The 15,380-nt window shown below is 56.4% G+C and overlaps 4 protein-coding genes across 4 annotated transcripts; 2 read left to right on the top strand and 2 right to left on the bottom strand.

Moving 5' to 3' along the window:
- Positions 1 to 1,168: 1,168 nt before the first annotated feature.
- BZA05DRAFT_398960 (Redoxin) lies at positions 1,169 to 2,067 on the bottom strand. The gene is made up of 3 exons (XM_051483757.1): positions 1,795 to 2,067; positions 1,509 to 1,688; positions 1,169 to 1,453 (listed from the first exon to the last, which is right to left on the bottom strand). Exons 1-3 carry the CDS (start codon positions 1,922 to 1,924, stop codon positions 1,278 to 1,280), a joined length of 486 nt encoding a protein of 161 aa, XP_051339063.1. The 5' UTR covers positions 1,925 to 2,067; the 3' UTR covers positions 1,169 to 1,277.
- A 656-nt stretch (positions 2,068 to 2,723) lies between these two features.
- Positions 2,724 to 3,505, bottom strand: BZA05DRAFT_337869 (putative hydrolase; the record flags this gene model as incomplete). Its single annotated transcript, XM_051480872.1, has 2 exons — positions 2,724 to 3,392; positions 3,449 to 3,505. 2 exons carry the CDS (start codon positions 3,503 to 3,505, stop codon positions 2,724 to 2,726), a joined length of 726 nt encoding a protein of 241 aa, XP_051339064.1.
- Positions 3,506 to 4,320: 815 nt separating this feature from the next.
- BZA05DRAFT_338271 (glycosyl hydrolase catalytic core-domain-containing protein) lies at positions 4,321 to 5,368 on the top strand (the record flags this gene model as incomplete). Its single annotated transcript, XM_051480882.1, has 3 exons — positions 4,321 to 4,810; positions 4,891 to 5,017; positions 5,086 to 5,368. The coding sequence occupies 3 exons, from the start codon at positions 4,321 to 4,323 to the stop codon at positions 5,366 to 5,368; spliced, it is 900 nt and encodes a 299-aa protein (XP_051339065.1).
- Positions 5,369 to 6,645: 1,277 nt separating this feature from the next.
- On the top strand, positions 6,646 to 10,426 carry BZA05DRAFT_445241 (uncharacterized protein; the record flags this gene model as incomplete). The annotated part of the gene is made up of 3 exons (XM_051486983.1): positions 6,646 to 6,817; positions 6,878 to 8,953; positions 9,006 to 10,426. The coding sequence occupies 3 exons, from the start codon at positions 6,646 to 6,648 to the stop codon at positions 10,424 to 10,426; spliced, it is 3,669 nt and encodes a 1,222-aa protein (XP_051339066.1).
- Between the last annotated feature and the right edge of the window lie 4,954 nt (positions 10,427 to 15,380).

Below are 15,380 nucleotides of genomic sequence, written 5' to 3' on the forward strand. Positions count from 1 at the left end.
CCGCGAAGACAAGAAACGGATTCATATGCACTCCGTGGGTCACTTGGGAAAACACATCGACGATTCGAGGATTCGAGAATTGACGTGCAGATTAGGTTGTCGCAAACAAAGTAGGTGAGAGGGAAGAAGGAATGAAAGTAAAGAAAACAAATTGAGTTGGTTTCGATCCGGGTCTTCTAGAAGACTACCGTGGAACAAGTCACTCCATCGCGCCCAGCAGATTGATTATTTTGATACTAACTAAGTGCTATACAGGCAAGGCCGACACGGCGATACCTGCTTCATTCGGCGATCCGGCGATGCGGCAACTTGAAAGGCGTTGGCCATCTCTCCACTCCCTGTAAGTTGTCGCGAGGAGTGTTTGCCGGCGGCCGTAACGCATATGTAGTGTGCATATGTTGGAATCGTTTACATCGTTTACATTGGTGGTATAGACTTCACTCCTTGCTCTTTTCCTGGAAAAACTACTGATCGGTTCCAAACAGAAATATGCACACGCCCTCAAGGCACATTATTCAAGGCACATTGGAATCCCCACTGCCCGGCGCCAACAAAGCCGTAACCCGTTATTTGTGGGTGCTGGGAATGATGTCGAGAGACTGCGTGTTCTGACTGCGGGGGAGAGGCAAAGATCTGAACAACGAACGCTACGTATGATGTGTTCAGCGCACATTCGTATGTTCGCAGCCTGGCCGGTCGCTGCAGGCCAACCTATGTACCGGTATTCACGCACTCACTCTGCCGGGCGATGAATGGCCAGCAATTCTACATATGACGATCGTTTCCGAAACGGCGGTATTCCGATTAGTTAGCCCCGGGCTTACCCGAAGTTCGAACTGTGCGTGGCAGCGTGGGTGATCTCTGCCGGGATGGCTGTGAGCTGGTGAGCTGTTCGAGATGGAATGCTGTGAGCGACAAGGCTTTCGATACACACTCGCTGGATACACACACATACTCACCGGCATGCGGACTACGGTAACTCCGGGTGTGCTGGACTGGAAACCGGCGCGAGGCACCCTGCTCCCGACGGCAAGTCTGCAGACTACGGAACGGATGTGCTGGACTGTCCATCAGAGCGAGGCGCTCGGCAAGTTTGCGGATCACTCGACGCCTACATATTCACGCGGCCAAAAACATGCCGAAAACGCCGACACGCACGCACGCAATTGGGTTAAAACTCGTTTGACTTCAATTAACAGCTATGAGCCTCGCTTCATTCAACCTTCAACCGCTCATCTTGTCTCAAACCGCGCCCAACCCAAACTCCGCGAACGCGCCTATAAGTTCTCCAGCACCTTATCAGCCGCGGTAACGGTGACCTGCGGCACCTCGTCCTCAACAACGACAGTCTTGACGACGCCATCCTCGACAGTAGCCACGAAGCGCTTGCTGCGGGTGTTGCCGAGGAGTCCGCTCGCGTCGAAGCCCATGCCGAGGGCCTTGATGTATTCACCTGTAGGCACCACTGTCAGCTACCGACCTCGCCATAGGGTGGGTGGGTAGAGTACCGGTCGAGTCGGCAAGGAAGTGCACGCAATCATCGCTCTCCTTTCCGGCGAGCAACGACTTCTTCCACGCCTCGACGACAAACACGTCGTTGACCGCGACGACGTAGATTCCCGTCACGCCCTTAGCCTTGAATGCGGAGGCGTTGGAGATGTAGCCGGGGACCTGGGAGCTGCAGGGGGCTGTTGCGCATGCGGGTTAGCACCAAGGGACGGGTATCAGCAGAAGGAGATGGGGGGGATGGGAGATGAGAGATGTGCAGTGGGAGGGAGAGCGGGTGCAACATACGGGTGAAGGCGCCGGGAACACCAACGATCACCACCTTTCCGCTCGTGGGGATGATGACGGCGTTCTCGGGGGAGGTCTCCCAGACGGAGGCTGGGGCAGCGGGGAGCTTCGATCCGACGGTGATGGCCATTATTGCGTTGGTGATTATTCTTGATGATCTTTCGTCTTCGATGGAGCTGTGTGGGGGGTGGAGGAGAGATGGAATGGATTCGCGGGAGAAGAACGCTGCTTAAACCTCTCTCTCTCTCAAAAGGCGGGGCTGACTTGCCTGTCACTTCAGGGCTAGAATCAATCGTGGTTTACGTCACGGCGCCATTGATCGACGGCTAGCGACTAGCGTGCGGGGCGATTTGGAATGTTTTCGCGCAAAGATTTGGAATTCGTTTCCTCATCCGGCGGGGATTGCAGGTCGCACGGGATTTTCAAGGTGGTTTGATGGCGGCGCGGGGCGGGGTCGTACAAGCGGGGCTGGCTGGCGATACCGGCACCGGTACCGCGCCGTCTCAGTGCGAGGCGCGAGGGAGCGGCGAGGTTTTTCTGGGATACATACGGAGAGTTCGGCGAATGGAGGCTCACCGCAGGGCTAAAGCGCTTCCTCGGACTCGAGCCGTCTCTTCCGTGGAAGGGAGTCGTCCAAGTGGCAGTGATGGCAATGCGGCTATGCACCGGACATCGACAGCCCAAACAGCTGCTGGTCTTCGGCGGCCGCTTTCACTATCTTCCTCGATGAGTCTGGATATTGAGATACAAGAATCAAGTTTTAGTGCACGCAGGTAACAATCATCGCACGTTACAGGAGTCAATTCGTCGTTTTGCACCTGCAGCCATCAGCTGCTGACAGACGATCCTGAAGTGTCAGGCAACACAGTCGTCAGGACACCAGGAGTTTCTCGAATATTGGGAACTTCCGGCCATCTGGATTCCTAAAGCTATTCCCCCTTCTCCCTCTCGACCGCCTCCGCCATCTCCCCCAGCGTCTCAAACCTCCATTCAAACCCCGCGCCCTCCACCTCCCCCACCCCCATCAAACCCCCCTGCCTATCGATCCACGCACTCACCAGCCCCAACCTCTTCGCAGGCGCATGATCATGAAACAAGCTCTGGGCGGTACAGCAGACCTCCTCCCTCGCGACCGCAAACCTCTCCTGCACCTCCTCCAGCATGACCTCAAAGTTCCTCAGCGCGGGCTTATACCCGCCAATATCCTCAGCGGTGAGGACGAGATCAAACACCCCCTCACCGCCCAACCGCGGCAAGCTGTTCGCAAAGCTCTCGCGGTCGACATTCGACAGCACGACGAGCTTGAAGCTGGCCTTCAGCCGCTGCAGCGCATCCGCCGAGTCAGCGAATGCGGGCCAGTCGCCGATTGAGGCGCCGAACGCCTCTGCCTCCGAGCTGGGTGCGGGCAGTGAGTAGTGCGCGGCTAGCTGGGCGTACACCGCGCTGAGTAGCTGCGAATAGCGCAGCCCCGGCGTCGCGGTCTGCTGCAAGGTTTCGAGGCGCGCGTAGGTGGATAGGAAGGAGGCGCGAGTGGGTGGAGGGGATAGTTGTGAGAGCAGCGGGAGGGCCGCGGTGTAGATGCCGGTTTCCCAGTCGATCTGGACGGTTAGGTTAGCGGGGACAAGGCACGTAAGCCGTCGGGGTAGGGACGTACGAGAGTGCCGTAGACATCGAAGCAGAGGAGCTTTTGGGACAGGAGGGAGGGCGCCATTGTTGTGTGTTGAGATTTCGGACGAAGAGATGTTGAGTGAGCCTCGAAGCCTGCCAATTGAAGATGCGATGCGATTCTAGGTGGTGATTCCTGGAATCTAAATACTTGATTACCTGGGCTACGCCGATTTTGTACCGTCTTAAGAAAAGTGTCATTCCGACTCATCTTGACGAGCTCAATATGTACTAATTTGTGTAGCGGCCAGGCCGATTCTGGGACCTGCGTCATCGGCTGGGGAGTGCCCTGGCTTCGGAGCCGTTCGCCTGTACGTAGAGTAGGTAGGTGCCGGACTCCGAGCATGGGCTTTGTAAAACTACCATGGCTGCCGACTCGGCCCGTAGATAACGGCCGTTCTTCTTCAAGGTTTATCAATTTTCATTTCATCGCAGCATGACGCCGAATGATGAATCCCGATGGCCCATTTGCGGCTCCGCATTGGAATGACCGGCCCACTCGGTTGTGTAACGGCCTGCCCATGTAGTTATCACTCGTTTTTCTCCATGCAGTCCCACCTGCCTTATGTGATATGTAGCCGCCCTTGCAGGCCTGCGAGTGCAGATCACGTTTCCAGAAATAATACACGAAAATCCAATCAGGAATCAAGATTCCAGAGCGGCCTCCCGTCGACATCACTGCGCAGTGCGAGCTGGTTCCTGAGACGGTGGCGGGAGCAGGTTCCTGCATTTCCTGTCCCACAGTCCACCTTGCACTTGAGCCCTTCGTTGCGTCCTCTTTCCGAAATATACCGTCCTCTGCTTTACGATGGACAGCCTTCCCATCCGACTCCGACTCCGCCGACGATAGACTACTCTGCAATGCGCACCCTCCTCCTCCTCCCGCCGCTATGTCTCCTCCCCTCACTCACGGCCGCATCCGACAAACGCGGCCTCGTCCAAGTCGACACCAAGAATCCCAACGACGAGGCGGTATTCCTATCGGACCCGACAACGATAAGCTGGTACTACAACTACCGCTCCGCGCCGTCCGCATCACTCTCCAACCTCGAGTTCGTGCCCATGCTCTGGGGCGAGCCAGCCGCGAACTACGATTTCGCCACGGAAGTCCGCGGGCTGCTGCGCGATGACAAGAACAACATAAAGTACGTGCTCGGCTTCAACGAGCCCGATATGGGCCGCGATGTTGGCGGGAGCAACATGTCCCCCGCGCGGGCGGTGGAGATCTGGAAGGAAATGATTGAGCCGTTGAAGGATCAGGGCTTGAAGCTGGGCGCGCCGGGGGTCGCGAGTACCCAGGACGGGAAGAGGTGGATCAAGGCGTTTATGGAGGCGTGTGACGGCTGCACTGGTTCGTTGTGTTCCGCCTGACGGTTCGTGAATGAGTGAGTGAGTGAGTGGCTGCTGACCGGCATGTGTGCCGACACATAGTCGACTTCGTGCCTGTTCATTGGTACGGCAACTTCGAGGGCCTGGCGAGCCATATCGGCGAGGTGCGCGCCATGTTCCCCGATAAGGACTTGTGGGTTACCGAGTTTGGGTATGCGCACCAGTCGCTGTAAGTTGCTTTCCACGCTCCCTCCCTCGCTTCCACACGGTCGTCCCTCGAGACTTACCACAGTACAGGAGCGACACCTACTCCTTCTTCAACACGAGTCTCGAGTACCTCGACCGACTGGCCTACGTCCAGCGCTACTCATGGTTCGGCTCGTTCCGCAGCTCCGTCAGCAACGTTGGCCCCAATGGTGCCATGCTCGACAGCGACGGGGATCTGACGGATCTCGGCGCGTGGTATCTGGGCAGGAAATCTCCTGGTAACACTCCCGCGAGCGCGGCGGTGCACGCCCGGATTGCGTGGGCACCGCTGGGCATCGCGCTCGGTGTGGTCGCGGTGACAGGCTGTTTGTAGGAAGGGTTAGGAGTTTCTGTTCGCGCCGAGTGGTGCTCCTTTGTACTGTAATAGATATGGGATTGCGAATCAAGAAGACGTACGTTTGGATTCGGAAATAGGAGATGCAGCTGCCGGATCGCTACAAAGTGAGTGGACGTGCGGGCAGTGTGGCTGAGTGCCCCGTCGCTGTGTCGCCCCTAGCATTTCCGGCCACATTCGAAGTGAATTGGGCGTATTGCCGGTGTAAATGTCGTCGGGTGAAACTCCGTGCCTGAATGTCCGGATATGCAGGGCTCGTATTCGGGTTTTTGAATTGGCCACGCGATTGCGGAATAAACCGTACGCTTGATCCCCCCTGTCTGATGATTGGAGCACCACTAACAATCATGTAGGCATTTCGTCATGGTCTCAACTGCAGACAGGATGAAGAAGCAAAAACATAAAACACTGGCATCCAAGGCGAATCACCAGAAACCGTCCTTGCCACTCACTCAACCAATCAATCGAAGCTGAGAACCCGGCCCCTTCTTATGAAAGGATGGCCTCCTGTTCTTATCCAATCAAGTTCACCACCAATCGGTGCGTCGGCGATTATTGAACCCGAAATCCAGTTTCACCACCGCCTTGAGTGGCTGGGTTAAGGCTTCAAGAGCACCTATTGCCAGTAAGTACCGTATCTGCCCGTATACTAGTACTGTACATAACTGTAGATGCCTGAAAAGACGGGCTCTGCTGTTTCTTGCGTGCCCCTCCGAAGTAGTGCCGGCGATATGGTGGATCGGGCAAATATACCCCCCCGTGCCTAAGCGTCCGAAGTACGATATGCAGGTGTCGTACTCGGGTTTTCGACACTGGAAGGGTGAAGCTAGGTACCTATCCAGGAACCATTAAACGGAGCCACATCATGCGATTATTGCGATACCAGCCCCTTTCTTTCGTACTCGTACTCGTCTCCATGCGGTTGTTGGTATCTTAAATGGCGAACGTCCAGCTCACTTTTCCCATGCGCCTTCATTGGAAGTGGCGGTGCAGTGAGGCAGTGCAAGGATCGACAAGCGAACATTCAAGGATTCCCCCCCACCAGGCGACTGCGTACGTCACCGGTTTGCCGCGACCGTTTCAAGCTTAAACCCAAAAATAAGCTGCCCACTCTAGAGTCTATATTACCTCTGCAGCTCCGCTCCACCTCCATAAAGCGGCCCCGGTTCCCCAATTCACGAAATACTGACGCCACAGCACCCAGGAAGCACCGCATGAATCCCTCTGGCGACCCCTACCAACCACCCCGGCCACACATGCCCGACGAACCGCCGCCCGGCTACTCCGAGCGCGGGCAGTCCGGGCCCGATGCCGTCGAAGCAGTCACACAGCAGCAGGCCGAAGGGCCGCCGGAATATACCGAGGCGCCCGCGTACGGCACCATCAACGTGTCAGACAGCGGGATGGACACCAAGGCGCAGTTGGCAGGTACGTCGAGCTGGGTGTGCGAAACGGAGAAACGCTGACATTGGGTTCTGATCGCTCTAGAGGACGGCCGAATCAACATCAACATTAACCAGCGCTCGCTGCGCCTCTCGAGCGTGCTCACACCCGTCCTCCGCGCGCAATGGGGCGCCGGCCTGAAGGAGAAGGACTACAACGTTGAAGGCGCCTCCTACCAAATCCCCGACTTTGCGAAGGACACGCCGCCGCTTAACATCCTGATCCAGATCATCGGGTCGCGCGGAGACGTGCAGCCGTTCATTGCGTTGGGCAAGCAGCTCAAGGAACGGTATCGCCACAGAGTGAGGGTGGCGACGCATCCGACGTTTAAAGGCTTCGTGGAGGAGAATGGGCTGGAGTTCTTCTCGCTCGGCGGAGACCCGAGTGAGCTCATGGCGTTCATGGTCAAGAATCCGGGCTTGATGCCGGGAGTGGAAACATTAAAGTCGGGCGAGGTGTCGAAGCGGCGAAAGAGCATGTGGGAAATGCTGCTGGGCGGGTGGAGAGCTTGTATCGAGCCGGGCGATGGGATGAGCTACCAGCCAGCAGTCGGAGGGGGGAACAGCGCGTCGATTGCGACACCGTTCGTTGCGGATGCGATCATCGCCAATCCACCGAGTTTCGGACACATCCATTGCGCAGAGAGGCTTGGAGTTCCGCTGCATCTGATGTTTACCATGCCGTGGTCGCCGACTTCCGCGTTTCCCCATCCGCTGGCGAACATTCAGTCGTCGAACGCGGAATCGAACATTACCAACTTCCTCTCATACGCCCTGGTGGACATGATGACATGGCAAGGCCTGGGCGATTTGGTGAACAGGTTCCGCGAGGGAACCCTGGGCTTGGAAGCAGTTTCCACGATGTGGGCGCCGGGAATGATCTCTCGACTCAAGGTACCGCACACCTACTGCTGGTCGCCAACATTAATTCCGAAGCCTGCCGACTGGCCCTCGCGAATCAAAATATCCGGATTTTACTTCCTGTCACTAGCCTCTTCCTACTCACCTCCACCAGAGCTGGAACGCTTCCTTAACGCGGGTCCTCCACCCGTCTACATCGGATTTGGATCGATCGTCGTTGAAGACCCAAACGCCTTGACCCGCAAGATCCTCGAAGCAGTGGCTCAAGTCGGATGCCGAGCGCTCGTCTCGAAGGGCTGGGGCGGCGTCGGAGCCGGCGAACTCGACATCCCCGAAAACGTCATGCTCCTGGGAAACTGTCCGCACGACTGGCTGTTCCCACGGTGCGCCGCCGTCGTCCATCACGGAGGCGCCGGCACCACTGCCGCTGGAATCCGCTGCGGAAAGCCAACCGTCATCTGTTCTTTCTTCGGTGACCAGCCGTTCTGGGGTGCGATGGTGGCCAAGGCCGGTGCGGGACCGAATTTCATCCCGCATAAAGAACTGACAAGCCAGAATCTTGCGCTCGCTATCCAGGCGGCGCTGGGAAGAGAGATGCAAGCGAGGGCGGAGGCGATGGGCGATAGCATCAAGGCGGAGACCGGCGTGGAGAATGGCGCCATGAGCTTTCTCTCCTCTGTCGAGGAGATGGGGCTGGCGCGGTGCGATCTCCTTCCCGATCGCGTGGCAGTGTGGAAGGTGCGCAGCGGTATCAGGAAGCTTTCGGCGCTGGCGGCGAGTGTGCTCGTCGAGGCAAATCTTATCGAAGGCGGCTTTGGCGGGTTGAGGCTGTGGAGACATAAGGAATGGCCGGTGAATTCGGGGCCGACAGATCCGGTTACTGGAGGTGCGGGTGCAATCGTCGGAACGATGGGGAGCATCATGATGGGTGTTGGAGATTTTCCGATCGAGATATTCAAGGCCGTTACGAAGGATAAGGGGAAGGGTGTTGAGGGTCAACCGTCTACACCAGGGTCTACACCAGGGTCTCCGATGCACGACAACACCAGCGTGGACAGCTTTGCGACAGCCACTTCGGAAAAGACTGGTAAATCCGAGAAGATTCGGCCTGGCACGCCTGGCACGCCAGGAACTCCTAACTCGACAACGGATAAGGGAAAGCAGAAGGAGGGCGGAGGTTTCAAATTCGATGCAGAATTCGTTGGGAACGCCATGGGCGCGACTAAGGGTGTGAGAAGGATTGTTGGCGCTGGCATGCGATGTAAGGCATCCCGTTACCTCTCTCTTCTGCATAATATAACTGACATATCTAGCACCTATGGATTTCACATTGGGCATCTCCCAAGGCTTCCGCAATGCCCCAGCCCTATATGGAGATGAGATCCGACCCGAGACGCGAGTCACCGGCTTCCACAGCGGTCTCAAAGCAGCCGGCAAAGAATTTTCGCTGGGCTTCTACGATGGCATAACCGGACTTGTCACACAACCGATCAAGGGAGCCAAGCAAGAGGGTGCCGCTGGAGCGCTCAAGGGTTTTGGCCGCGGCATCGGCGGACTGATACTCAAGCCTGGAGCCGGAATATGGGCGATCCCCGCGTATGCGATGAAGGGAATCCACCGCGAAATCGCAAAACTCGGGACAAAGGACTTGACTGGGTACATCTCCTCCGCCCGCGCGGCACAGGGTGTCCACGAAACACTGCAGTCACCCTTGGGAACGAAGGAACTCGTTATCGAGCGATGGACGTCGCTCAACACCTCTCCCGGTAGTTGGAGTGGTCGCATATCCTCGTGGTCGTCAGGTGGCAGCAGCAGCAGCCAGAACTTAAACAAGAAAAAGCTGGTGGATATGCGCTCCTACGATGATGATAGGAGGGAGGCCGGCAACGACAGCGAGCTGCAGCGCGCATTGAGGGAATCTGCCGCCGTCAAACCACGTCACACGTCAACATGGTCTTCCGGTGGCACCATGGACAAGAAGGAGAAGGGAAATACAGCGGGATTCTACGGCGACGCAATGGAGGACGATCCCGATCTTCAGCGCGCGCTCCGCGACTCAATATCAACCCAGAATCTACCGACATACCAACCACCCGCCTACCAGTCAGGTGGAAACGCCGCAACGTTCGGAAACGAGAAACGACGCATGAGTGACGACCAAGATGAGCTTCAGCGCGCAATGTGGACGTCTGCTGCCTCCTCATCACAAGCGATCCCACACTCACACACCTGGTCAACAAGTGCGGACGAGAAGCGCCAACCCATCGCCATGTTCGACAACTCCAACGACCACGACGACGAGGACGAAGAACTGCGACGTGCAGTCCAAGCATCTCTCAGCGACGCGCCGGGTGCTCACGTTGGCGCCAGCTCCGCGTCGGCCCACAATCCAGAACTTAGTCGCGAGGCCCAAGAGTTCCAGGAGGCGCTGCGGATGAGTCTTGCCGAGAGCGAGAGGAATAGCAGGAGCGCGAGCGCACATTTTTCAAAAACCCCCTATACTCCGCCAGCGCCACTTGCTGTCGAGCATGGGGTCATTGAGGCCGTGGAGGATGATGACGATGAGCTGGCGCGCGCGGTACAAGACAGTCTGCGGCTTGAGGAGGAACGGAAGCGGAAGAACGAAGAGGAGGAGAGGATCGTGATGGAGTATGTGGCGCGGGCTAGCCGGGAGGAGGAGGAGCTACGGCGAAGGAGGCAAAAGGCGCAAGGAAGTAGCAGTCGTGATGTATGAGTACATGCATACCTGATGCGGAGGATTTGGGCGTTCCGGATCATACCTTTAGCATATTGAGTTAGAAGGTTTGAAATTGTTTTGCATATTTTCGAGTTACATTGAATTCATATTTTGTAATGACTTGCTCACTGCTTCGGAGCGCGCTACTGTACTACGGCGGTTTAATGTGGACAAATAGCGAAACATGTTGAAAACACCTTGTTGCAATAGAGGACGGGCATCTATCTGATATCTACCAAGCTAGAGAGAATACGTAGCCTACACGACGGACAATACGGGTGCAAAGTCCGTCGCAGCATAATGGACCCGATGGCCTGCCTCATAAACCACACCCAGGGAGGATGGGAGCACGAGTGACCATTGTTAGGGTTCTCGACGGAAATCCAGTGCTTGTCACTCGTGCAAAATATGCGTGCAGATTTGTCATATTCGTAATACACACCGTGCGTCTCGGGAATCATGTTTATTCTCATGCTTACTTCATCTTCTTCTGCTTCTGTCTGGTATGTCTAGCTGGCCGTCCACTGTGTTTTTGCGAATTAGTCAAGAAATTGAAACATGGCGCTCATATTTTCTTAACAGGCTATCAGCCCGGCTCAGCGATGCCGGCTACCTACGAAAATCACTCCAACTCCAGCCATCATCTTCATTTCGATATGACCAATACTGGCACCTGCATTGGCACCGGCCTCTCAGTCGATCACTGCTACACCCCTCGAGCTGGCAACATACCTCAGGCATGCGAATACATTAGTATCGCTGTTGGTTATCCTCAATCATTACTATGGGTAGTCATTGAAAGAACTAGGCCACAATCCGAGGATTTGAGGCTAATGATATCTCGTGATCGCAATTCGAACCTCACAGAGATAGCCGCCAAAACTCGTGGAGGGGGGCTATCGACTCATTACTGAGTTTGGAGTGCGCTCAATCACCTAGGAAAACCTGTTGAAAACATCACAAATACATGCAGGTTGTCAAAGGTTTTCCTCCATACCTGTGACACCCCAATGGACTCTCTGGTAGTGTGACACAGCAATAGACTTTGCAGTAGTCACAGCACGAGCGGTCCGTTCGGAAGTGATCGGATGTGACAACCTAATAGACTCTCGGAAAAGTCACAGCATGAGTGGTACCTTGGGTAGTGATCTGTCACGGCTCACAACGGAACGTTCGAGGAAGAGTCGGAACAGGGGCTGGAAGGCAGCGCAGGGGCTGCGCAGGGGGCTGCGCAGGCGGCAATGCAGGAATGAGTCGGAGGAATTGGGGCTGTGTGTTGGAGACAGGGGTAGCGCGGCAGCGCAGGCTGTGAGTCACTGGAGCGGGGTAGAGGCGAGGAGGATTTCGCAGGGTCTGGCACACGCCCACGGTCATTGTCAGGTTGCGGGAAGAAGTGGAGGATTTCCTATATAAACGGGCCGGCGCCCCTCTGTAATTAGTTCTTCACGCAACAACTTGTTAATACAACAACTGTTACCTCTGTCCTTGCCTCGGCTGCCGTCTGCGCCGTAGTCCTTGTCTCTGTCCTTGTTTCTCAGTTGCCGTCTGCACTGAGCCCTGCCCTGCCTCGTCCTCTGAGCCAGCCTCGTCTCAGCCCCGCCTAGTCCCCGATCACCCGCCCGGCTTCGCTATCTGGAGCCTTGCCCGACCGTGCCGTTACATGATCGGAACACAGGATTAGATCGTCTGTGACACCCCGATAGGTATCGGAGGTCACGACGGTCGCAAGAGATGTGATTAGATAGTTCGGGTGATTAGAATAGAGTTGCGAGCCGAAAGGATAGTTAGAAGCGATCAAGGACAAGATAGGAAGGAGGGAGCAAACGGATTCCAGAGTCTAGACAGTGATCGGAGATGCGGGAGATCGGGATAACAGTCCAGAGGACTTTGAGATCTCCGATCATAGGGCCCCGCAGTAGGAACTCCGATCCAGGAAAAAACTGTTATGACGAGAGAATCGAACATCGACCGATGGGGGCAGACAACTTCGAGCGAAGAACTCTGCCGGCGCATGAGGGAGATAATTGCTCGGAAACTCCGATCTATCTTGGGCGCGTGGTGTTTACCACCTGCCTAGTCGAGAAGACTATCCGAAGAGAGCTGACGACGACTCAAGGCTAGGCCGCGGAACTCCGATGCAAAGGAAGCAACGGAGCTACGTTAGGCCGCACTCTAGAGGAATCACGTGCTGAGGATCGGGACGACTATAAGTCGAACCGAGCGGGCAACCGAACAAACTACAATCATCGCACCGAACAAACCATCGAACAAACACCCTTAAGATTATTCCGTTGTGAATTGTCGAAATCCCTGACTTTTTGTCACGGCTCGCGATGGAATGACGAAGGGAGGGTCGGCACAAGGATCGGGAGAGTTGGGGGGCAGTGCAGAGGCAGTGCACCGGCAGTGCAAGGATGAGTCGCAGAGGATTTCGGGCTGTGTGCAGGGAGCAGGGATAGCGCAGCAATGAGTCGCAGGAGATTGGGGCTGTGTGCAGGAAACAGGGGTAGTGCGGCTGCGCAGGGTATGAGTCACGGAAGTGGGGTACTGGCAAGGTGGATTTCTCAGGGTCTGGCACACGCCCACGGTCATTGTCAGGTTGCGGGAAGAAGTGGAGGATTTTCTATATAAACGGGCCGTTGCCCCTCTGTATTTAGTTCTTCACGCAACAACTTGTTAATTCAACCACTGTTACCTCTGTCCTTGCCTCGGCTGCCGTCTGCGCCGTAGTCCTTGTCCCTGCCTCTGTTCTCAGTTGCCGTCTGCACTGAGCCCTGCCTCACCTTGTTCCCCGAACCCGTCTCGCCTCTACCGAACCCAGAACCCGTTCCCCAGCCCGACTTCGCTACCTGGAGCCTTGCCCGACCGTGCCGTTACACTTTGTTGCGTCCCCTATCTCTCCACCTAGCGAACTACCATGGCCACCAACACTCAGGTACCCGACGTCCCCCAGCAGGACGAAGTACCAGTGGCACCCCCCTTCTACCGAGAAATTCCCGCCGCCATCTACGAACAACTCGAAATCATCGTCAATCATGATGTACCCGCCGATGATGCAACCCTGATGGGGTTGTACAATGAATTCAGAATCCTCGCCCGCGCAATCACCCAGTCCCCAATAGCCGTACCGACCTGGCGATTCGACGACCTCGAAGAACAACTTGCCGACGCCCGCCGCATCGCCAACCGCCTCGCAACCGTCGAAACCCAACCTCAAAGCCGCGCTGAGCGTGTCCCAGAGCCAGCCATGTTCGACGGAACACGCGAGAAACTGGAAGGGTTCGTTGCGCAACTTCGACTCAAGCTGTACAGCGACCCAGCCCGTTTCCCAACTCCAGCACTCCGAATGGCCTATGCCTTCAACCGCTTGGAAGGCCGCGCCCAAGCCCAGATCCTGCCGTACATCGAGAATCACAACATCACCCTCACCGACGCTGATGCGATCATCACACTCCTGAACAACGCATTTGGTGACCCTGACCCAGCGGCCACCGCTCGAGCCAAGCTACACCACCTGAAACAAGGCAATAAGGAGTTCACCTCCTACTTTGCGGAATTCCAGATGCTTGTCTCCAAGCTCAATTGGGACGAGCATGCGAAACTTGACGCGCTGCGAGAGGGAGTATCCATCGAACTCCACCGGCAACTTGTGGGCCGTACTCAGGGCCTCAACTACGATGAGTTTGTGGCCCTCTGTCAACGCCTTGACTCCGAGCTGCGTGCCCTCCAACTTCGTGAGGGACGTCGCACCACCAACCCCCCTCGGCAGAGTAGCGCCCCACACCCAACGGCGCCGCTCAGGCACACCACCCACAACACCATGCCCGCGACGACCACTGCCACAGGAACGGCCCCCGGAGCCATGGACTTGAGTGCCAACAGCCGCAGGATCCCAGACCAAGAGCGTGCTGCCCGGCTCCGCGAAGGCCGCTGCCTGTACTGTGGGGGAAGTGGCCACATGGCCAGGCACTGCCCCAACAAGAACCGAAATCCGTTCCGAGCAGCCGTTGCCCGGCTGGAGTCAGCCCAGCCCACCAACACCACCCCGACTCACACCTATCACAACTGCAACCAGGATTGCGGCGAGACCTCCCAGCAGTCGGGAAAAGCCTAGACCAACAACCGCTTGATGGCACTGTTGTTGGTCGTACCCAGGATAAGTCTTTGTCTCCTATGTCCCCTATTTTTCGTTTGTCTAGTCTTTCAGTGTCAGGAATGGTTGTGGAAGAATCATCAATGGAAGGAAAACATCTTGTTGTATTGTGTAACCTTTCGTTTGGTGACAAAACTATTGCCACGCATGCGCTGATCGACTGTGGGGCAACCGGAATTGCATTTGTAGACAAAGACTTCGCCCGCCATCACCACCTACCCCTCGTACCCCTGAAATCCCCGCGAAGTCTCGAAGTCATCGATGGCCGTCCCATCGAGTCAGGCGACATCACACATGTTGCCACCACCACCCTGTCCATACAGGAACACCACGAGGAAATCCCTATGTTTGTCACCAAACTAGGCCACTACCCCGTTGTACTCGGAATCCCCTGGATGGACCTCCACGATGTGGCCATCCGGTTCAGCTCCCGAACCCTCACCTTCGGCTCCCAATACTGCACAGCCAACTGCAATGCGGTGCCCACAGTTGCACATGGAATCACCACCGACCCACCTGACGTATCCACCTATGCTCTCGCGTCAAAAGCAGCTCAGCAAGAGCCAGCGGTAAGCGCGGGGGCCGGCGACATCGTGGCCCGCTACATTACGTCTCCCCCAAGGAAGAATCACCAAGAATGCACTAACCTTTCAAGGGAAAGCACAGTCAGAATCTCAGCCTTACAGATGGAGTCATTCCAAGAACTGGTCAACAAGGAAAGCCTCACGATTTTCAACACCACGCTTGCCGAGGTCAACGGCGCACTGGAAGGAAACAAGGACCCCACGGCACATATCC

The sequence above is a fragment of the Tricharina praecox genome (genome assembly GCF_024521635.1).
Source record: "Tricharina praecox strain CBS 144465 chromosome Unknown BZA05scaffold_13, whole genome shotgun sequence".
NCBI classification, from domain to species: Eukaryota; Fungi; Ascomycota; class Pezizomycetes; order Pezizales; family Pyronemataceae; genus Tricharina; species Tricharina praecox.

Coding starts and splice junctions, on each gene's coding strand:
- BZA05DRAFT_398960 (XM_051483757.1), bottom strand. CDS start 1,924: ATGGCCATCACCGTCGGATCGAAGCTCCCCGCTGCCCCAGCCTCCGTC. Junction 1,689..1,794: donor TGTTCCCGGCGCCTTCACCC/GTATGTTGCACC, acceptor CATGCGCAACAG/CCCCCTGCAGCTCCCAGGTC. Junction 1,454..1,508: donor CTTCCTTGCCGACTCGACCG/GTACTCTACCCA, acceptor TGGTGCCTACAG/GTGAATACATCAAGGCCCTC.